Source organism: Onychomys torridus, chromosome 14 (assembly GCF_903995425.1).
Source record: "Onychomys torridus chromosome 14, mOncTor1.1, whole genome shotgun sequence".
Lineage (NCBI taxonomy): Eukaryota > Metazoa > Chordata > Mammalia > Rodentia > Cricetidae > Onychomys > Onychomys torridus.
The window spans coordinates 80,347,834-80,371,168 of NC_050456.1; the positions used below are offsets into that span (position 1 = coordinate 80,347,834).

Genomic DNA, 23,335 nt, shown 5'->3' on the forward strand with positions numbered 1-23,335 from the left:
AGGCCAAAGAAGCAGGGCCTTAATGGGTATTGATACTGAGGAAGTGGGGTGCAGGCATCTTAGGAACACCTGTCAGACCCAGCATTCCTCCTTGTCCTCCCTTCTTAGAGCCATAGGAGAGGGGCTACAAGAAGAATGGGGAGTTGAGGGACTCTTCTGTACCCTCTGCAGGTTCCTTCCTGCATGGTGAATAACCTGAGTTCTAATTACTCTCTGCTCAGCAGTTTAGGCTGACTTAGGGGCACTGGACCATGGTGTTGTGAGCAGTAGCTGGAATTGGGTTTAGGGTAGTTTCTTTTTGGTTGTTATTGGTGGGTTTTTGGTTTTGTTGTTTGTTTTTGTGGGGTTGTTTGTTTTTTGAGACAGGGTTTCTTTATGCAGTCCTGTAACTTGCTCTGTAGACACTGGCCTCATACTTACAGAGATCCATCTGCCTCTGCCTCCCAAATGCTGGAATTAATAAATCTCAGCAGTAAGGAGCCGGACACAGGGGGTGTACACCTTTAATCCAGGCACTTGGGAGGCAATACCAAGGACATGACCAAAGGAGGTACATGGTCTGAGCTCATCTTCCACCTTCTAACTAGGTATAAAAGGAGTGCCCCACCCCCACAGGGCTTATTTCATTCCTGCTCCAGTAGGTATAGTTAGGTAAAGCAGCCGGACAGGAAACTGGGGTTCAGGGTAGACTGCACAAGGTTCTCACTGGGCCCAACAGCTCAGGATAGAAGAGCTACAAGTGGGAACAGTGCCTTGTTTCCTTGCACTGCTATGACCTCTTGTTCTGTGGCCCAGCTCCTATAAGCAGCCCCTGGTTATGTCTAAAGACAGGTACACAATGTAAGCTAAGATGTGCAGGCTTACCAGGAACCTTGCTGACTGCTCCTGTCTTGCCCCGGTGATCACCCAGTTTGCAGAGGGTGTTGTAACCACTAAGTACTAGGTTCCTCAGTTCAGGTGGTTGGCAAGATCCTTGGACAGTGCAGCCTACAGTAGCTTCCTCTGCACTTCCCTCACCCTCTCAGAAAGACAGGAGGAGAGGGGAGAGGAGGCAGAGAGAGAGAGTACAATGTCCTGTCTTCTCAGCACTCCAGTGTGTACACAAGACAGGTCCCAGTCTAGAATGCAGGATCCAATAGACTCCCTCTCCCCTCTTCCAAGGTCCAGTGTGGTGAGGCCTGGTTCTGCCGCAGGAGGCTGCCTAAGGCACTGCTCTGCATTCTGGGAAGATCTGAGGCAGGGGGATCATGCTGTGGTAATCTCAGTCAGAAAAGAGCACGTAGAAATAAACCAACTGTATGGAGAACAGGGTCATACAGACCCAATGCCTCCTTGAGCCTCACATTAGTGCTAGTGGCAGCTCACATACAAAGCTGTGACCTCAGCTCAGAGGTACCCTTGCCATTTCACGGCTGCCCCCTACTGGGACCTTACTCTTCAGCACCTGGGTCTCTCAACCATGTGACACAGGTCTCAACCATTTCAGGACCCACCCACTATGTTATTCACCCATCTTCTGGGGACAGCACTGTCCCTCCCTCTGCCCTGACTTTCTTCAACCCTCTCCTTACAAGACCATTCCAGCCTTACTGGCTCTTGCTCATTTCCCAGCATTGATAACACCCTCTCCTGCTTTCTCATGACAGACAAGGCAGAGCTGGGGAGCAGGGCTCAGTTTCTGTTCCAGGATACTTGTTTCTATTCCCGCAGCTCTTACCTCCCACCCCTCAGCCCTGTACTCTCTCCAGGCCATAGGCAAGTCCTGTCACATATAAGCATACAAAGATCCTAAAAATACTCTGGACCAGTGTCATGGCTGCCTACCATGATTCTGACCTCACTCTTGTGAAGCTGGCCCCCACCCTAGGATGGACCCTTGGTTATAGTTCCACACTCCCATACACAATCAAAAAGTATTTTTTGCAATCTTCTCATCAAACACTCCGTATCTGTCCCACCGATCTACTTCCTTCTGCAGTCTGCCTCTCCCACCTCAGTCATCTCAGGCCTGGACCCCCACCTCTCGATTTGAAACAGAGTCAAATACTCTGCCTCAGCCCAGGGAGTGGAGACTCACATCCAGGGCTGCATCCAGGAAAAGAAGGCCTGAGTTAAGTGCACTGAGGATAGTCCTGGGCCTTTTTGTGAGGAAACAGCTTGCAGGCTTTCTTGACAGAGGGTTCTGTTCTAGGTGACAGGGCAGGGCCATAACCCAGAACTCCACATAGGTTGTCTGGACATTAGCAGGAAGCTGCATGCAGGTGCATGTGGTCTGCTGGTCTCCACTTTCTGAGCGCTGCTGATGAACTGGATTAATCTGCTATTGGGCAGCCTCAAGGGCTCCTGGGTGCACAACTCATGAGTCCTAAGCAAGAGACTGAGGCCTATAATGCTCCTGGTGGTTCAAGGCGGTGAACGGACATTAGAGATGGTAGAGAGCTCGTGTCCGCCTCAGCAGGCAGCTGGGGCTGAAGTTAAAGGCAGGTGCTCCAGACTATGGTTGCTAAGCAGAGCAGTGACTGCCACACGTCTTCTGCCCAATCTGTATCCTTCCAGGATGTGAAGGATGGGCAGAGAACACTGGCAGCAGGCTAAGACCAAGGTTCTACTTCGTGAGTGAAGGCCCTTTGTGCTGCGTCTCCTTATGACAGGAGCACACAGAGCCTGCCTAAGGATTTCTGGTGAACAAATGACTAGAAGGCTAGGCCATGAAGTGGGATCCCGACCTAGCTACTCCCTGACCATGTTTCATTACACATAAACACACAGCTGGTTTCCTTTGCTGGGCAAAAATACTCCGTACATTGCTCAAAACATGATTCCCAACAGTAAGTATGATGGGGCCACATTGTGGCCCTGGGAAGAGTGCTTCAAATCAAGTGGGGCAGTGCTTGACTGGTTGAGTCCCAGAAATCATGCCTGTGAGCCATGGCCCCAGGCCCACCTGACCCCCAAAAACAGATACACTTGGAATCTAGCACCAGGATGCTGCCTGGCCTTGAGTTCCACTCAGTAGCCATCATCCTCGTCACCATCACAGCCGTAATCTGCAAAGCACAGAGGACAGTTGCTGAAGTCCAGGCAGCCCTCTACTGCCACAGCGAGCCACCTTCACATTCCCAGCTCCCAACACCAACCCCACTGCCTCATCTCACAGGCCCCACCACCTGAAAGCCCACCATTTCAGTCTATTCCCAGAAGTCTTTGGGGCTGGTGGACTGGTTATGTGCCCTGTGTGGGGGCTTTGTCACGCTCCCGGGCTCTGTAAACAGTATGGCCAACCCAGACATTTCTCTGCTGGTTGAACAGCCCGCCTTCTGACTCCCAACAAGTCCAGAACCTGACCTTCATGGTAGATGACTCACCTTCCCTGTGGAGCTGGCCTCCTAGCCTTTGCCTAGCTCCTTTTAGCATACTCAAGAGCCTCAAAATCAATATGGCCAATTTTAAGTTGTTCTAGTTCCCTTCTTTGTAGAGAGAATTTTAGTTTGTAGCCAATAGGCTCATATTTGGAAATTACTTGGGTGGATGGCTCTGTCTTTATTTCTCTGGATGCTCCCTCAAAGTTCTGGTACTGTGCCCATAACCACGTGGGCTATACCTACCATTGCCACCCATCATCTGCAGAGCACTGACGCAAGGCTCTCCGTCCTCTTCTTCAGCGTCCTCCTCATCTGCATCCTCCTCAGGATGGTATGACACAGGGCCACTCTCCACCAAGACTGCTGATGGCTTGATGGGCTCAGCTCCCAGGGCAGGGGAACTTAAAAGCAAGGCCTGGAAAGAGAGAGCCTGTCTCTGAGACAGAGTGTGTGCTACCCTCCTGACTGTGGGACCCTCAAGGTCTCTCTCCAGAGACCCACCCCACCCCACATGTGAGTTGGTCAGAGGATCAGCCTGCCTCCTAGCATCCACTATCTCCTTCCAGTTTCCCGGGGCTATTCAGTCCCAGCCTTCCTTTCCCCCAAAGCTGTTAACACCTGAGGGAGGGCGGGCCCTGTGGTATGCAATCTAGCCTCTGCCTACACTAGTCCACAGTGGTGATTCCTTTACCCTCAGCCCCAGAGCAGCAGGCACAAAACTTGCCCATACCACCTGCCTGCTCCACTTCTGTGATCCAGGCGCCCTCATACCCTGAGATTCAGGATTCTCAGCAGGAACCAGGCCAACACTAGAGCAGCAACCAACTGGGCCTCTCCCTGCCAAGCCTGATGGCAACTTGTGTTCCTGAAGCCCTTCCCTGGTTGTACAGGACAACATACCTCTCCCACAGCTGCTTTCTTAGCTGGCTGTGTAGACACCAGGGGCCTCAATCTGAAAGAAAGCATAAAAACAGCCTCAGTTCAGGCTGGTGTAGGAGGGAGAGGGAGAGAGAGAGGAAGAGAGAGACAGACAGACAGACAGAGACAGAGAGAGAGGAAGTGAGAGAGAGAGAGAGAGTGTGTGTGTGTGTGTGTGTGTGTGTGTGTGTGTGTGTGTGTGTGTACACACAGAGAATGAGGCTCTATCCAGGCTGGCTCACAGTCTGCAGCCTCAGCCACACCTGCCTGTTGCTGCCCATCACTTACTGGCAGGACTGAGGCCCTTGACAGGCAGATGCACGGTCTCATGCCAGGTCCAGCTACACTCGGGACCACCCTTGCCACTCCACAGGGACACCTTCCCAGAGACACAGAACTTTCACCACCTCTGTTAGTATCTCCACCAGTCTTATCCCAGTCTCTCTTCCTACCCTTAGGCCTCCTTCTGACCTTAGATCTCACCTATTCCTCAGTTTTACTACCTGGAACACCACTGCTGCTGTGTCCATCCTGATTTGACCTGCTGTCTTGCATTAATCAATGCCACCATCATTCTGTCATGGATAGGAGATATATAAGCACAAAATAAAAATGCAAGATCCAGCTGGGTGGTGGTGGCACATGCCTTTAATCCCAGCACTCCAAGAGTTTGAGGTCAGACTGATCTACAGAGTAAATTCCAGGACAGCCAGGGCTACATAGAGAAACTCTGTCCAAAACCCCACCACACAAAATGCAAGATCCATCAGGTGCCTCCCTTTTTGGCCATGTAGTGGGCACCCCAAAGTCAAGGTGATGAACTGTCTTTCCACCCCCTTTGGACAGATATGTGAGGTCATGGGCAGTGACCATGTGCAAGATTCCATGACACCTCTCAATCTGTAGCCAGGGGAAAATGAGGAAGAGGGATAGATAGTTATGAAGAAGAGGAAGAGGTGGACAGACTCATATCTACCCCCACCTGCCTCGTAGAACCACTGCATTAACTTTTACCAGCACTACCTCCATCTTGGACCTGCCTTAGATGCCCCTAGGACTTCTAAACACAAAGGTACCTTTGGCATCATATCCACAAGAAACAGAAAGGAAAATGGGTCACCCATTCCAGAGGAAACAGGTACAGTGCCATACAGATCAGTGTAAGTAGTCTCTTGGCATGGGGACGGTCAAGACTCTTTTCTTCTAGGGCACAACTATGTAGGTAGGTGAAGGCCTTGAATCATGCTCTGTGCTGGGCCCTCTGAGGCCCAGTCCTACCCAGCTGTGACATACTGGATATTCTGATGATACTGATAATCCCGTAGCAGGCAGATGGCACAGAACTGAAGCCTTCTTACAGGTGTTCATGACCTTCTTAGGACGCATGTAGACCCAAGAGCAGTTGGCCAAGGCTCACAGAAGAGTCTGTAAATGTCTAGAGAATAGGTTCAGCATGGCATTACTCAGATCACAGCTTCAGTGATAATCCCTATCAACCACACTGCTGTCGATCTCTCAGCCTTGACCATAAATGCTACATTTTCATAAACACCCCACAACTGAGGACTCTAGCCAGGACACTTTCTGTGGGACAGCCATAAAGCAAGTGGAGGCTACACATGGGGTCTGGGCACTGCCTCTACTGAGCTGAAGCCTGCTTGAGTCTGACCTGGGAAACCTGTGTAAGTCTGGAGCACTGGATTCATTAGGGTAACACCTTCCCAGAGAGAGATGCTGAGTGCAAACACCAACCTCACCTGCCAGACTGCTCCTGAGAAGGGGTTGTCTCAGACAGTGGGTAACAGCTATTAGAAAAGCTGAGATTCTAGAGCCCGGTGGTCTTTTTCCTTTCCCTGCTGGACTCTCTGAACTGGCTGTGCTGAGTAAGGGCAGAGACATGAGTGCAGCGGTGGGTATGGGCATGGGGGCGTCCTGGCTGAGACCTTCATAACCCTTCAGGATATCAGATAGTCACAAACTCTGACTCTAGCAGGCTTCCCCGGCCACATGACCACAAAGGATACTTGAATCACTATACTAGAACAAGAGTCCCCCAGCATGACGGTAGCAGCCTAGCTGAGCTTCAACCTGGACCTGTGAGCCATCAGACTCTCTACCCATTTCTAGCTACAGCGAGACAGATAAGGATGGTGATACTGGCCACAGTAAGTAGAACTGAGAATGCCTTCTGGGAGGCTGAGGCACGGGGCTAGGGGGTTAGGGAAGGCTGAGGTATACCTGGTGCCTGCCCCATCTGACCTACTACATGTGCAAAGAAGAGCTGCACTGGGAATTCGGCCCACAGTGCTCTACTTAGTAATCTCAAAGAGAGGTTCTGTGACCACACAAAGAAAAGGCAGCTGAGAAAATCAACTCCCTTCTGAGGAGGCTCCTCCCTACAGCAGCCATGCTGACTCAGTACTCGGTACAGCTAGCACTGATGGGGACAGAACAACCAGCCTGAGGCACCAAGGGGCCAAGGGAAGACCACAGCAACAGGAGACCCCCAACAGGTTCTGGGAACATAATGAATGGAGGGAAATTAAGTGCCTGCCCCCACACAGAAGCGGCTGGAAGGAATCCCAGAAAGATCCTATAGAGGGAGCCGCATCAGGGCCTAGGAACTCCAGATCCTATGACAACTGTACCACCAACCGGGGGCAGGGGAACTTGTACCAAATAAAGCAGTGAGAGCGACAATGGGAAGAGGCCTAGCCTAGACATCTCATTCTCAGTTCATGAAAACAATAACAGGCCATGTACAAAAATGTTCTCAAGAATCTGGCCCACCAAACACTACCAGGCTGTACAAAGTAAAGCAACCATCAGCTTGGAGACAGGAGACAGGGAACACCTGAGCCAACTGTAGGACGGGCTTCCTTCAGACAGACCCTGTCTACAGCATCCACCCAGAAGCCTGAGCGTGGCTTTCGCCTTATTCTTTTTGCCAAAGTAAGTTCCAGCTGGATCAGACTTAGGATATAACAATGAAAACACCAAGATATTAAAACCTGGAGTGATGGTGCACACCTGTAATTCCAGCATTCATGAAGAGGAAGCAGGAGGGTCAAAAGTTCAAGCCAGTCTTGACTACACACACACACACACACACTGATTTTTTTCCCCCTCACAATCTGAACACAGAACACAGACTCCCCCGGAGTTACAGAAGCTGCCTGACATGGGGGCTGGGAACTGAACTCAGGTATCTCTTAAGCAATGAGCTACCTCTTCAGCTAGTTTTGTATTATTTGGGGGACTCGGTCTCACTACATAGCCATGGCTAGCCTTGAATTCACCATCCTCCTGCCTCATCCTCCTGAATACTACAACAGCTCACAAAAGCCCACCAACAGCGAAGGGACACCACAACAGGGATGCCAAAGGACGCCTGTTTCACTACGGTAAGTGAAAGCACTTCTGGCTTCCCTGGACAAGCTATGGCTAACTCAACGCGGAGACTGAGCTGGCAGCACCTCACAGGAGTCCCAGGGCAGGTGGATGGTAGCCACACTGGGTCCAGCCTCTCTGCAGATTCAAGGGCATCAACTAACCTGGGACCTCATCAGGAAAGCTGGAAGCTACCACCCAAGAGTAAGTCATAGCACGGGAGGACCACCCTCAGATACCCCCTTGCCAAGCTGAAGAGCAACACTGACCCACCATGCTGAGGACGGCCTTCTCTGGCCCTTGATTGGTTCCCTATCCACCAGAGGTGTCACTGTCTGCTTCCTCTCTCAACAGAGCCAATGGTGCCCCTAGGAGCACAGAGGGGTGTGGGTGTAGAGCCCATTCGCACTAAGTGCTCAACTGCTCTCTGGGATGGAGTAGGTCCCGCTGCTGTCGGAAGCCTCTCAACTCTGGGACCCAGAAGTGTGTGTGTGTGTGGGGGGGGTCGGGGTCACATCCACACTTGGAGATGGGCTTGTTAGCACTCAGCACACAGTGTGGCTCCTGAAGCTCTGGCTGCAAACAACAGACAGACGCCCAGGGCCAGGACAGCGATACCTCTTCCCCATGCTTGTCCCAGGGTCAGCACTGTTCCTGCTAGCTGCTCTTTTCCTCCGTGACAGCTTCTTGGTGCTGGCGTGCTCTGGGGGCTGTGAGTCCTCCCTGGGTGGGCTGCCCCCACCCTTGCTGTTAAGGTCCCGCAGCACACTGTAGTTGATCTTGCTGGAGATTTTCTTCTGCTCCAGCATCTTCTCGATAGCCTCCCCAGCTGTGCTGGCCAGTATAGGCTCCCGGCGTTTGCAAGACTTCTTGGGCTGAATGAGACACACACACACAAACCTCCTTCTGTCGCCTGCTAACTTCACACCTACCAGCTACTCTTGGACCACAGCTGTGGCCCATCTGGAGGCCCGGAAGTCGGCCTGGCTTGCGTCGCCCTCGGTCTCTGCACACCAACCCTTCCTAGCGACGCCATCCTCATATACAGAAAAGGAAAGTGCCTCACAGGGCACGCAACATGGTGCCATGTGGCATGGAGCTTTGGGACCCCCAAGTCTCTAGCCCTCCTTTGAGGCAGGTACTACTCATTCTCTGAGCTTCCACCGTGGACCCTGAGTTTTGCCAGCATCACATCTTCTCACTCGGCTCCTAAAGGTTCAGCTGCTTCTACTTGGAGACTGAAGGCCCAGAGGGAGCAGCTGAGCCGTTACCAAGACTGCGTGCCTGTTATCAAAGAATACAGGCACAAACATAGGGTCTCTTGTGTCCTCCACAAGGGCCTGAAGCCCAAGAACCTTGAGTCCAGCCCTACATCTCAATTTGGTCTCCCTAAGCACCTGTGCTGCTGGATATTGCATTACAGAGCTGCATGGTACAACCATCTGTGAAGGAACACAACAACCTGGCAGCCAGGGTGTGGGTCCTATGGCTTCCACTGCCTGTCCCAGTCAAGCTCCTGGACACAGGGGAGAGGGGTTCCCAAATGGTTTCCTCCTATCAGCCAACACTAAGGTCAAGAGGCACCCACCTTGTGCTCCTTATAGATGCCAAGCTCCTTCTCCTTTGCTATTCTTGCTTCTTTCTCTGTATGGTAAACAGAAAAACTGGCTTCAGCAAGGGCATAGAGTGGACCTGGGCAGATGGATAGATGGTTACTCACCCCTCTGCTCCCGCAGGTACTCAGCATTCTCCCGCATCCACAACTCAGCTTTTACCCGGGCTTCTGACTCATTCAGAATGTACTGTGGAAAGCACAATGAAGTGGCTTTAGATCTTTGAGGTTGAGCTCTGAGGTATGCCAAGATCTCTCAGCACCTAACTTCCTATTTATAAGCGTAAACTGCTAAAGAAAGGATGTGGGAAGCCCCTCCAGCACAGGAGCTGGCAGTCCTTTGTCCTCCTCTGCCAACTTTGCCCTTCAGCCATGGGCCAGTATTCAGCTCCTAACCCTATTAGGCAGACCTCTAAGGTACACAGCCAAGTGTTAGTGTACAGTCCGGGCCCTGGTATTTGGGGATTAGAGATGCACAATGTATTTGTGAATGCAGTGGGAGCCAAGGCCAGGTGCAGAGCTCAGGGCCTTCCGACAAGGTCCTGGTAGGGTTGTCTAGGGTTTCAGAGGAAGGGCACAGGACAACCAAGGATGCCTTGGAGTGGAGCTTGGAGGAGGGAGTCCAGGGGGCATGTCTGGACCATAGGCACTACAACTTGAGACCCCCCCATACATACATACACACATGCACGCACGCACCTGTCAGGGAATATCTGAGAAAGGCACAATGCTCAGAGAGGCTAAAGGTGAGTGACGGGCCCTGAAGCTAGTTCACCCCCACCTTATCCTCCATAGGTCCCAACCACCAATAGGGCCAAGGGGAGTCAGGACTTACTCTGTCAATCTCAAGGTCATCGATGCCACTAAGGTCCAGCTCCCCGTCCTCTGAAGTGTCTTCTAGAGAGAAGAACCCCATCAGTGTCACAGAGGCTGCCCTAGCAGATACTGCTCACCAAGGGGATGCTTGGTACTTGGGACTCAGGGCTAGGGCAAAGAAGCTGCAAGAACCCTCCTTTGAGAGAATGTCACCTTAACACTTGCCCATCAGGAAAGAAAACAGGCACAGGGTCCTCAACAGGGAACTTAAGCTCAGGTCAAGGACTGGGTAAAGAGCTGCTGGAAGGCCTGGTCTGGGCCTGCTGCTGTCCTCCCCAGGCGACAGCACTAGTGCTCAGACCAGCCCAGAGGTTCTCCCAAGTCCGCTCCACCTCCCTTGCTTTCTGCTCTGGGCTCCCTTTGTGTTGCTCTGAATTACCTGCTCTCTCAAAGCAGATATTCAACTGTCCACTACATACTTGGCATTTTGCCTCCTCAACTGAGAGCTCCAACCCTCATACAGGCCACATTTCTCAGTTGTTCCACCCATTTGAGAGGCCACACCCTCTAGCAAAGGTCAATTCTTCACCTGATCAGGAGGGCAGAGCCAGATTACAGGGACAGGACCAGTTACCCTTCCAGACCACCAGTGTCGTTCAGCCCTTCTTTATAATTCTTTATTAGAATTTATTTTGTGGGGCTGGAGAGATGGCTCAGAGGTTAAGAGCACCAACTCCTCTTCCAGAGGTCCTGAGTTCAATTCCCAGCACCCACATGGTGGCTCACAACCATCTGTAATGAGATCTGGCGCCCTCTTCTGTATACATATTAAATAAATAAATCTTAAAAAAAAAATCTTTAAAAAAAAAAAGCAATTCTTTGATTAAAAACAATAATGTATTTTGTGTGTATGGAATTTTTGCCTGCACGTATGCCTGTGCACCACATGTGTGCAGATCCCCCTGGGACTAGAGCTACCATGTGGGTGCTGGGAATCAAACCCCAGTCCCTTGAAAGGGCAAGTCAGTGCTCTTAACCTCAAAGTCATCACTCCAGCCCCTCCCAAGGTTTTAAAGGCCAGGGGAAAGAAGCAGCAGGGATCTTGGACCGTCGGGTGGCAGGGGCAACTGTTGGTTAGTGTGTCTCTTCCATCCATGCTCAAGCTCGGCCAGCAACCCTGACAGCAAAGATGCACCTTAACCTAGGCTTTCCCACTCCAGCAACAGGGAAGGACCAGGATGACCTGGTCCCTTCACCTGCATGACTTAAGGCTATGCCAGACCCTCCCTTAGTCACTTGGTAGCTACTGGAACTCAGGGCCCATGCCATAAGCTGGCCAGCCAAAGCAGCTGGACTAGAGGAAGCCTACGATGGTAACAAGGCCAGCTGGCATCTCAGCATGTTGGCACATACCCAGCTCTTTGCCCTGTGTGGTGGTTAGTTTTGGATGTCAACTTGTCACAATTTAGAATCACCGGGGAAGAGAATGTCAATGGAATAAACATCTTTATCAGGTTGGCCTGTGGGCATGTCTGTGAGGACTGTGTTGACTGTTAATTGATTCAGAAAGGCCCAGCTCATGTGGTGGCACCATCCCCTGGACAGGGAGTCCTACACTAGATAGACAGGAGCAAGCTAGATAGGAGCAAGCAAGCAACGACGTTTGTTTTCTTTTTGCTAGTGACTATGGATGTCATGTGATTAGTTGTTTGAGGTCCTGCCTTGACTTCCCTGAAATGAAGGACTATAATCTGGAATTGTAAGCCACAGCTGTTCCCCACAGTTGCTTTTGACAGGTTATTTATCACAGCAAGATAAATGAAACTAGAGCACTCAGGGACTATTAACTATTGGTCAAGGAAGGACCTAGCAGTGCCTCACCCAAGCCCACGGTATTTCTGGTCTAATCCACAGCACAGACCCTTCCGACTATAAACTTCCCCCATCCCAGGGCACTCACTGGGATCCCCACTTGGGGAGGAGATACACTCTCGGATGGAATCGGAGATGCCCAGGCTGGCTGCTGTGGGCAAGGGCCCGAGCAGGGACTCCAGGGCGAGGGGCCTGCTGCCCCCATCAGGGCCTTCTGCTGCTTCTGAGCTGCCATCATCCCCCAGGAGCTCTCGGTAAAAGTCCTTGTTCATGTGGCTGGCGGCAGCCTCCAGCTCCTCATCCTCCGTGTCCTCCTCACAAAACGGGCTGGATGTGGCGTCCTCACCGGAGCCTAGGGACACACGATTCGCACACCACCTGTCAACCAGGCAGAAAGCCAGAGAGAGCCCACTTTTGTAACAGAAACATTTTTTGCAAAGCTGCAAAATAACCAAGAACACAAAAACTACCAAAAGGCATTCCTTTTTCTGCAGCAGAGAAAGCACAGTCCCACCAGCAAACGGTGTTGGTTGCCCATGTGCAAGAATGGCCTGGCTTATTCTTCATGCTCTGTGCAAAAGCTGGCTTAAATGTGATATCTGAGAGCATAAGAACATTCAGGAAAGATAAAGTTTGTGATCTAGAGTTAGGCAAAAACACCTTCAACAACACTAAAGCAGAACCCATAAAACATAGATAAATAGATTTTGGAATAATTGTGATTTTTAAAAAAAGAATTATAATGTCTGTTCAGTGAAAGACACTGTCAAGACAAAGGTGAGCCACAGCTTCTTTTTAGAACCTGTCTGAAAGGACAGTCTAGGACATGTAAAGAGCGCCTGTGCTCAGACAACACAGAACCCAAATAAAAAAGGGACCAAAAGAAAGACCTGCCAGGCCAGCACAGAGAATACACGAAGGGCAGGACAGCGAGAGGGCATGGTCGCTGAGCCCTGAAAGACACTCCAAACAAAGCAAGTCAGAGCATGAGCACTGTCCTCTAGGTCTCAGAACGCCACACACACTGGTGACCTCACCAGAGAGGATGGAGAGAAGACAGAGGTGCTGGCTTCATGCATGCCGACACTGGCAGAGCAGTGGTGGCTGCTATGCAGACTGTTTGCCAGTACCACCTCCACCAGACCCAGCAATTCCACTTTGCACACAGCTTGCTCTGAACCTAACTCAAATGCACTCCACAGGAGTGAGAAGCACTTTACCACACTTATGGCAGCTACACAATAAAAGGGACCATGCTACCAATGGGCAACATAAAAATAATGCTGAAGAAGACAAGGGTACACACTATGTCTAGAAAAGATCACTCCTTCAGTGATGGAAAGCAGCCAGTGGCAACCTGGAGTAGGGAGGGGTGGGTGCCATTACAAAGGTCAGAAAGACAGAGCAGCCACAGGTCTACAATCACAGTGACTGTGGTGCTGGCTTCACCTTACATCACACATGTCCACAGGCAAAGCTCCAAAGCCAAAGGCACTTTAGAACCAAATACAGCCTGTGGCGTGTGCATTGTACCTTCTGCTATCTGATCTGAAAGACACAGCTCTCTCTGCCTCCAGCCGGGATAACCTGACCCAGAAGACCCTGCCTGTGGCTAGCTGCTTTCTGCTGTGCTCCAAAGCCAGGGTGTGAAAGAGGAATAGATAAAGTTCAAGTAAAATGAATAAAAAATTACAGAAAGGACATTAAAACAGATAGCTAAGACCAAGAAAACTCTATCAAAAAGGCTTATTGAGTAGATCAGCTTACTGCAAACCTCTAGGGCAAAGGATGCTCCAGACTGAATCAAGGCACTAGGCACGGTCTCTGTGCGGTGGAGAAAATCTCAAGGGAGGCATAAAATGAGAGAGGAGGGACAAGCAGAGACTCAGTGACCCCTGGGCCCCACGTGTGCCCCAAGGGACAGGCCTCTAGGCTTGAGGGTGGCTTCTTTGTAGAAGATACGCCTTGGGAATCAGAATAAGTCAGCACCCATCTCTGTATATGAGGGAGCCACTGGGGGAATCAAAGTAAGGGAAGACCAGATCTCTGAAGGAGAGCCACCATGTGGCAGGTTCTCAATATCTATCAACAGTGAAAGTGGGACATGTCGTCTCACCTCTGTGCCTCTCTGCAGTGTCTACGGCTACTTCGTGCCCAACAAGTCCCAAGGAGGAACCTATCAGCACTATTCCGATTACTGCACAATTCAAACAGCAGTTAGTAATCTTATCAAAACACACCTTACCCCCAGAATTTCCACAGCTCCCTCACATGTGGAAGGGGAAATATCTTGAGACTAAGAAACCGCAAACATGACAATTCTCACAGGAAATTCAGTGCCCCAAATGTACAGTCAGCAGACCCAGAACAGAGAGGTCAGGCAGGTGACCTGGAAGGTGGAGTAAAGTTAGAAGGAAGGATGAAGCCAGGCAGAAGTAACTGACCTAGTAAACAGAAGGCAGCAGACTCTGGATATGCAAAGAACGGCTAGAAAATAAGACTGTAAGTTAAGAAAAGATCACACAAACAACAACAACAAAAACCAGCACACAGAGAAATCAAAAGTAGCAAACTCAACTCTGCAAACAGACAGAACCAAAGTCTTGGAGTATGAGTAGGGCAGGTATTGAGGCCTAAATGTTGCTTCCAGGAACCAGGGAGAACCCAGTGGTGTGACTGTCAGAACACTGGATCACATTCACCCATTGCAGGAACTCCTGTGGTCTCCACAGATACTGTCATCCTCTGAAACTCTCATTGCATGGAGATAAGAACGCTCTTGACAGCAATGGTAGGCTTTACTCACCATGACAGGTAAGGGAACAACTTGCCCAGTGCATGCACACTAGTCCATGGGAGCTGGAGTGAGGACATGCTGCCATCACCAAGATCAGCAAGATGCTGCAGGGCCAGGCAGACTCAAGAAAGAAATTAAGAGCTGGTGGAAAACAGTAGTGGACTCACAAAGTACAGATGACAGAATCAAGTGCCTGGAAAACCCGGTGACCAGCAACTGAGAACTAGTATGAGTGACTAGAGTTCACACTGCACAGGAGTAGTCAGCACATGGAAGTCAGTGCTACTGTCAAGCCGCAGTTGCCGTATGGACCAAAGGAGGAAAGACATCGCTTACGACAGCCACACAGAGGGCAGCGGTATGGTGCTGGCACAGGAGCAAAGCCCAGACAGAAAGGAAGTTAGAGGAGGACAGAAAGACAAGCTCAGTAGCTTTCCCCAAGCTGACAAGTGAGGCAGACTGTGGGTTGAGAAGGAGTGGATAACGTGATCCTAATGTGGACATGGGACATAAGCAAGTGTCTGCAAACACTGATGGGAAGCCCAAAGGACACTCACACTTGCCTGGCATAGCACAGGATGCTAGCACAGTGCCAGTGTGATGGGCAGAGAGCACAAATGAGCAACCAGAGGGATGTGCCCAGAGTGGCTTCCCCAGACTATGTGTCAAGCAAGGAAGCAGACACTTATGCTTTCATTCTGCACAGCCCAGAAGAGAGCCGTCTAGCAATACAGACGGTGACACCAGCTCTGGAAAGCCTACGTTAGGCTATGTGGTTCAACAGGGGCAGACAGCACAAGGGCATCCCTGCAGTCATGGCCTTACGGACAGTTGAAATGGCCAGCAGGGCTCCCAGTGCAGCACATGCAGGGCTGTGCACAGGTGGACAAGAGTGTCCTGGCAGTAACTGGGTACGCCGGGTAGTGCTTCAGTGCAGGGGCTGACAAGCAGACTGGGGTGGGATCAAGGACCATCGAGTGGGGGAGGTCAGAGTGCTGGCCTATGGCCTTCAAGGCCTTTAACGGCAGAGAAGACTCACCATCCTTTGACAAGTTGGCAAGAGCCCCTTTTGCCTTTGGCCGGCTGTTTTCTAGCTCAATTTCAATGGCATCCTGGTAACTGGATATTTCACCTAAAGTAACAAGTTAAAAGCAAAAAGTAAGCATATTGATTTTCTACCAAAAAGGAAGTGTGTGTGTGAGAACTGGTTAGTTACCTTCAACTTCTTCTAGCTTTTTTGACAGGACCTGTTCCAGCTGAAAGGCAAAGGAGACTTTGGTAAGGAGTCAAATGCTCAATGCCTCACTACGACAAGGCTGTGGGATGGTCAGAACGGAGCTGTAGGCCTGGCCCTCTCCTTCCAAACATGTATTAGGCCTGGACAGAAGCAGCTTTTCTAAATACCTAAAAACTTAAGAACCTCAACATCTCACCCAAGCCAACTGGACTGGGAAGGGTCAGGTCTGTCCCATGTGCAGATACACCTCGTAGTCCCCCAAACTCAGCGGCAACCTAGCTCTGGCCCTCTGGCTCCCCTGCTGACTGCAATCCTATATGAGCACAGTCACCAGCTCAGTGATAATGAAAGAAAGTCTGGCTGCAGTGGCGGCTGCCTCAGATGACAAGTTATAAATCAGAAACAAAGCTTGGCTGTGGGGATGTGCTCAATGAGCCAGGGACAGAAAGCTCACCATGAGCCCCAATGTGGGCAGTGTTGGAGGTTCCACCCCTAAGACTCATTCTCAAGGAGCAGCTCGGAGAGTTCAACAGATGTGAGGGTGTGAGAGCAAGCGCTCCTAGAAAACTCGAGTGCTACTGGGAGGGAGGGAGGGAGGGAGGGAGGGAGGGAGGGAGGGAGGGAGGGAGGGAGGGACGTAGGGAGGCACCTGCTTCATGCGCAGCTTCCTCTGTCCAGCCGTGTAGGAGGGAGGGTCACACTCCGCTTCCAGGTCAATCTTCATAAACTCATCAATGGTGAGCTGACTGGTTGGAGTGTCTTCAAATTCTGTGAGCCTAATACAGAAAGCAGAAAAAAGCCCACGGACCCTCACTACTTCCATGTGCCCACCCTGGGTCCTGGTGGAATCCTGAGGGGAGAGTCTTGGGAGACGCCGCAAGGTAGGAGGACTACCTCTACCCACCCAACAACTTGGGCAGGGCACTTCTGTGACAGCCAACACAATTTAAATCCTAGTAACTCTGCTGCATTTTCTTAAAGTAGAACAATTTAGTTCATTTACGCAAGGAGGGTGCTCAAGCATGCATTCATGCCACAGCACACAAGTAGAGGTCACAGGACAACTTGTAGGCTCAATTTTCTCATTCTGCCATATAAGTCCTGGGTAGAACTCAGGCTGTCAGCCTTGGCAGCAAAGGCAAGTACTTTGACCTGCCAAACCATCTTGATGGACTGACCTTGAACTCTCTCCATCTTCAGGCCTCACCTCCACAAGCACTGTGAGTATGAGCACACTCTGTTGGCTAACATTTGCTTGTTTTTTTTTTTTTTTTTTGTCTTAAGAAGTGAGTCTCATATAGTTCAGGCTGGCTCTGATGGTGCTATGTAGAGGATGACTTGAACTTTTGATCTTTCTGCCCTGAGGTACCTAGAGCTGGAGTTACAGAAGTGCTTGGCTACATTTTTTAAAAATTTAATTTAATTTAATTATTTGTTTGTTTGTTTGTTTGTTATTTGAGACAGGGTTTTTATTTCTGTGTAGCCTTGGCTGTCCTGGAACTCTCTCTGTAGACCAGGCTGGCCTCAAATTCAGAGATACACTTGTCTCTGCCTCCTAAGTGCTGGGATTAAAGGCTAGCTTACATTTTTTTGGGGGGGCGGGGGTTGAGACAGGGTTTCTCTGTGTAGCTTTGCACCTGTCCTGCAACTTGCTTTGGAGACCAGGCTGGCCTTGAACTCACAGAGATCCGCCTGCCTCTGTCTCCCAAGTGCTGGGATTAAAGGTGTGTGCCACCAACTATTTTTTTTAACATAACTTTTTAAATTGATTCTTTGGAAGTTTCACATCATGCATCACAATCCCACTCATTTCCCAGCCCCTCCATATCTGTCCCTTACCCTCGTAGCATCCCCCTCAAAAGAAAATTAAAAAAAAAATGAATTAAAACCAAACAAAGACAAACAAACAAACAAACAAACAAAAAACCCACATCCCTCCTCCATCTTTCCCACCTCTCCAACACCTCTTCCTTTGTCTTAGTGGCACTGGGAGCTGTGGTGTGTCACACAGTACCCTTTTGTCCACTTAGCTTTTCTTGCAAGTGTTCATTACAATGAGTTGTTGGTCTGGTTCAAGGCCTCTGGTTTCTGGTACACCATCGGTACTGGACTCTCACCGAAACTCCTCTCTGACATCCTGCTGTTGCCCTGAGTCATGGAGATCCTGAAGCTATGGTTCCACAGGACCAGTCCCTTCACCAACTCTGGCAGGTCGTAGACGGGGTAGATGTTGGGGTGGGCTCACTCAAGGCCCTGGATGTGGGTCTGGTTGAATCAGTCCAGGCTGCTAGGCTAGGGGCAAAGCCAGCTCTTCTATGCCCATGCCATCAGGGCCGGTCCTCCTACAACTGTGGTGAGAGGTGGGGCCATCTTTCCTGAGTGTGGGACCAGCTCTCCCATGAGGGGTGGGACGGCTCCTCTGCTGATGTGGCCAGGGGCAGGGCCAACTCTCTTTAATAAAATAGTATAATTAAAATTTAAGCTTAACAAGATGGATCAGTAAATAAGGTGTTAGCTGCCAAATCTGACAACCTGAGTTTGAGCCCTGGCACCCCCAGAGCGGAAGGAGAAACAATTCTGGCAAATTCTGGCAGTTTGTCTCTTGACCTTCACATACATACCGACACACACACACACACACACACACACACACACACACACACACACCATTTTAAAAAAGTATTAGTTTAAAAAAAAAAAAAAAAAAAAAGAGGCCAGGCGTTCATGGCACACGCCTGTAATCTCAGCACTCGGGAGGCAGAAGCAGGCAAATCTCTGTGAGTTCAAGGCCAGCCTGGTCTACAGAGTGAGTTCCAGGAAAGGCGTAAAGCTACATAGAGAAACCCTGTCTCGAAAAACAAAATAAATAAATAAATAAACAAACAAATAAATTAAGATAAATTAAAAAAAAAAAAAGAGGCTGGGTTTGGCGGCACTAGCCTTTAATCCCAGGACTTGGGAGACTGAGGCACAAGATCTCTGTGAGTTCTAGGCAGGCCAGGACTACATAGACAAACCCTGTCTCAGGGGAAAAAAAAAAGAGGGCTTTGAGACTAGCTCAGCATACAGAAGTACTTGCAGCCAAGCCTGATGACCTGAGTTCAAACCCTAGGAACCACACAGTGGAAGGAGAGAGCTGATCTCCCCAACACTATCTGTCCTCTGACCTCACCCTTGTGTGCAGTGGCATATGTGTACATGCACGTGCATACAGACACACATAAATAAATGTAATAATAACTTTTTAAAAAGTAATTTTAAAGATATTAGATACAAAGTACTTAAAATGATTTTCTAGTTTGCTTCTAGAAGGTACTATAGTAGATACCCTCAGTAGAAATGGTCAACAAGGGGCTGGAGAGATGGCTCAGAGGTTAAGAGCACTCACTGCTCTTCCAGAGGTCCTGAGTTCAATTCCCAGCAACCACATGGTGGCTCACAGCTCTCTGTAATGAGATCTGGTGCCCTCTTCTGGCCTGCAGTCATACATGCTGTATACATAATAAAGAAAGAAACAACAAGTGTTGAAACCATGACAGGTTTCCCAGCAATTCCTTGGCCTGTTCATCATGCTCAGGCTATCCAGAGCTGGGAGTTACCTGTTGAAAGCTGGGCACAGAGTCTGTGTCTCATGACAGACATGGTGAGGTTTAACTAACTCTAGCAAGGAGTCACTTGGCTCTCAAAGCCCAGAATGGAACAAACCAAATGGGATGAAGAGGCCTCAGGTGCTGTTCCAAAGCAGCTTTTCTGCCTGCTTCCAATCTGTGGGATGAGGAGCCTCTATAAATTACAATCTACTAATCTCGGGAAGCATTAGGGTGGGAAGCCAGGCACTTCCAAAGGGCAGGGTAACTCAGGGTAGTAGCAGCTCCAGTATACAGATGGGCCCAGTAGCCATCACTCTGTGAACCAGAATGCTTACCTCTTCCGTAGTGTGGACTCACACACTTTGACCACACTGATGACTTCTTTGACTGTTCTCCGGAAATCATGCATCCTGGCTGCAACCAAAAGTGCTAGGAAAGAAGTAAGATCATTAGGAGATGCACACAGAACTGACTCTTGCTAGTGACCAGCTGAACAACTGCTGAGTGTTCCACAGGGAATAGGGTTTGCCTCTATAAACAGACCTATAATGCAGTCTATGGCAATGACAGTCCTATTCTTATTTTGAGTTGAAGCTGTGCTACATTCTACTTTTAAACACAAGGAAAACAGAAAATCGAGAATTTCTTACAACCCCTCAAAGCATGTAAACTAGCTTTGAGGTGATGTATGTTATGATGGGGAGAGGGTTCTGAGAATGTGGTAAAGCTGGAAGAGGCGGGCACAAGCCCAAAGATGCCATCTGACAAGTGTGGATTACAGCCACAGTAAGACGGCCCAGAATCTGCAGTGTAAATGTGGAAAGCAGATTCCAGACACAAGCAGAGACTCAGGCAGCTTCATCCCACTGGGTGCAGAAGTGGTACCTGACATTGCAGAGAGGTAGGAAGATGGATGCTACAGAAGGAACAGGCCCCTGCTGGCCTGGAGCTCTTCCTGAGCAGGAGACTCTTGGTCTAGGCCAGTCAAAGCACCTGAAGGTCCTTACAGTTGCAACCAGAACACGTGTGCTGCTGGGCTAGCCAGGACTCAGTGTCTTAGATGAGAGGCCATCACTAACCATGCTGAGAACAGCAACAACTTGCCATGAGTGGACATCGTGGAGTGGAACTAGGGCTACCAACTGTCATTTCATCCTCTGAAGTCCTGTCTCTCATCTCAGACCCTGCAGAGGTCAACAAGGGAGCAAGTGCCTGAGGGTCAGGTTGGTCCTGACTTCAGGACACAGCTCTCATGTAAGGTGGGCTTGACCGCAGAAGGCTCAAGACAGATGGCTAGGGCTCAACTTACCTCTATGCATGGGGCCCTAAAATTGACTTCTGCTACCCTCTCACATACATGTATTTGCTACCAAGTGGTAGACTGAGCTATTATCCTGGGGCCATATAGTTCAAACTGTACCTGCTCCACAGAGGCCAGAAGGGCGCCGGCCTGTATGCATCCAATCCCTCTTCATTCTCTGCAGAAGCCTCAGGGCTGTCATGGATACCTCATGGTTCTTCTCCCCAAATTCCAGTAGATGAGCAAAGCGTGGAATGTATAAGCATGGGTCTGCATGGTAGACACAATACCTTAGTGTGTGTGCATATATGTACACACAGCACTAAGCAATACCCTGCGATTGGGTGACTCTACCCACTTCTCCATGTACACAGGCTCTCTGACATCCCTTCCTCTGAAGCACAGCCTCTTTGACCCTTAGCTGTGTTTTTACTACACCCAGAGGAGAACTGCTGTCTTCACAGGGCGCAATTCTGGGCATAGGGTATTGGTGGGGCTACAACTTCCACCTCCTCTCAGAGGGTGATGAGAGCAAAGACCTGGACAGGTGTGGGCTCTTCACACACACCACCCTTTGATTTCCTGGGTATGTCAGCTCAGCATCCTGCAAAATGAGCACAGTGGGCACACAGGTGCACATATATTCACAGTTGCTTCTTCTCCTCCTTAGTGCCTGGTACTCTGCTAGGTCCTCAAGTTTCAATCAAAAATTTATGGAGCCCATGAATGGGGCCAGCAAGAACAACCAAGTCACTTGATGAATTCAGTTCATTATTACCATGTCACTGGTGCAAAGGCACTACCTAGGAGATCTTGGGACTTGTACAGAAAGAGCCACTTATGTTCAGGGCTGAGAAGCAGGCAGCTTAGAGAACACTAGCAGATAATAATGGAGGAAGAGCAGGGTGGCTCCCCAAGAGTCTGGGAGGGAGAGAATCAGTCCGTTCACCTCATCTTCCAGATGGCAGGGAGGGCAGAGAAGTGAAAGGGCATCAACTGCTGACTGACACCTAGGCCATCCTCCTGGGCAAACTGACCTTTACCAAGTGACTCCATGAGACTGTACACACAAGGATCCAGTCCAGCTCACACAAAGACTCAGGGAAGAAAGCTGAGTACACTGGCTTCTACCTGTAACCCGAGCTACTTGGGAGATGGATGGGGAGGATACTTAGATTCGAGAATTTGAGGTCACCCTAAACACACACAAGAGACCCCATCTCTTGAAAAGAAAAGGAACAGAAGGACTTAGGGAGGGTTTAAGAGGGCAGTGAAAATGGAGACCCCCTAAGCAGCCTGGAACCCAGAGGGACTAGAGAGATCCAAGCCACATTCCACAGAAACCTCCTGGCTATGTTGGGTACCAGTGCTCTGAGGTTGTGCTCAATTGTCGAGAATCCTAGCAGCTATCTTTATTAAAAGTTCAGCAGCCTTGGGCCCCCAAAGGTTTGTTTGTTTGTTTATGTTTTTTTGAGACAGGGTTTCTCTGTGTAACCCTGGCTGTCCTGAATCTCATTCTGTAGACCAGGCTGGCCTTGAACACAGAGACTGGCCTGCCTCTGCCTTCCAAGTGCTGGGATTAAAAGCATGCACAGGCTACAAAAGAAAAATTTTAAGTATATATGTATATGTGTGTGTGTATATATATAAATTATATAAAATTATTATGTTCCAAGCCTTGAGAATATGGCAGTGAACAGACTTGATTTTTTAAAATGTCCTCCGGCCAGGAATGGTGGTTCGCATCTTTAATTCCAGCACCCAGAAAGCAGAGGCAGGTGGATTCCTGTGAGTTTCAGGTCAACCTGATCTATGGAGTGAGCCAGATGAATGACTAAAATGATACAAGGTGTAAGGCACTCTCTTCAGCACACAGGCTGGAAACAAGATTTACTGTCACATGTAGAACTACGACCAAACAGACCCAAAGATGTACAGATTTCCTAAAAGGAAACGTGGGGGACACTATAACATTGTTCTTAACAATGACTCAACAAAAGCAAAAATAGACAAACAGGACAACTTCAGACTGCAGTTTCTATATAGCAAAGGAGTCTATACATAGATAAGGCAGCTACAAAAATGGGAGAAAACATCTGCAAACCAGTAGGATGAGGGTTAGCAGCCATACTACCTGAAGAGCTCAATGCAGTGAAAAGGCAAACTGATTAGAAAATGGGAAAAGAAAAACACTTAAAGAATTGCTCAACAGGGCTGGAGAGATGGCTCAGAGGTTAAGAGCACCAACTGTTCTTCCAGAGGTCCTGAGTTCAATTCCCAGCAACCACATGGTGGCTCACAACCATCTGTAATGAGATCTGGCGCCCTCTTCTGTATACATAATAAATAAATAAATCTTAAAAAAATTTTTTTTTTAAAAAATGTGCCGGGCAGTGGTGGCGCACCTTTAATCCCAGCACTCGGGAGGCTGAGGCAGGCGG

The 23,335-nt window shown here is 49.6% G+C and overlaps 1 protein-coding gene across 3 annotated transcripts in view; it reads right to left on the minus strand.

The window, feature by feature from the left end:
* Positions 1 to 487: 487 nt before the first annotated feature.
* Positions 488 to 23,335, minus strand: part of Brf1 (BRF1 RNA polymerase III transcription initiation factor subunit) — a 48,823-nt gene continuing 25,975 nt past the window's right edge. For all 3 annotated transcript variants that reach the window (XM_036205489.1, XM_036205487.1, XM_036205488.1), the window contains 13 exons: positions 21,015 to 21,164; positions 19,930 to 20,023; positions 16,654 to 16,780; positions 15,984 to 16,023; positions 15,807 to 15,899; positions 12,059 to 12,322; positions 10,118 to 10,179; positions 9,391 to 9,472; positions 9,259 to 9,314; positions 8,289 to 8,545; positions 4,263 to 4,314; positions 3,606 to 3,777; positions 488 to 3,047 (listed from right to left, as the gene is read on the minus strand). In XM_036205489.1, the coding sequence (XP_036061382.1) occupies positions 3,010 to 3,047; positions 3,606 to 3,777; positions 4,263 to 4,314; positions 8,289 to 8,545; positions 9,259 to 9,314; positions 9,391 to 9,472; positions 10,118 to 10,179; positions 12,059 to 12,322; positions 15,807 to 15,899; positions 15,984 to 16,023; positions 16,654 to 16,780; positions 19,930 to 20,023; positions 21,015 to 21,164 (1,487 nt within the window). In that variant the 3' untranslated portion in view covers positions 488 to 3,009. The remainder of the gene's footprint in view (positions 3,048 to 3,605; positions 3,778 to 4,262; positions 4,315 to 8,288; positions 8,546 to 9,258; positions 9,315 to 9,390; positions 9,473 to 10,117; positions 10,180 to 12,058; positions 12,323 to 15,806; positions 15,900 to 15,983; positions 16,024 to 16,653; positions 16,781 to 19,929; positions 20,024 to 21,014; positions 21,165 to 23,335) is intronic.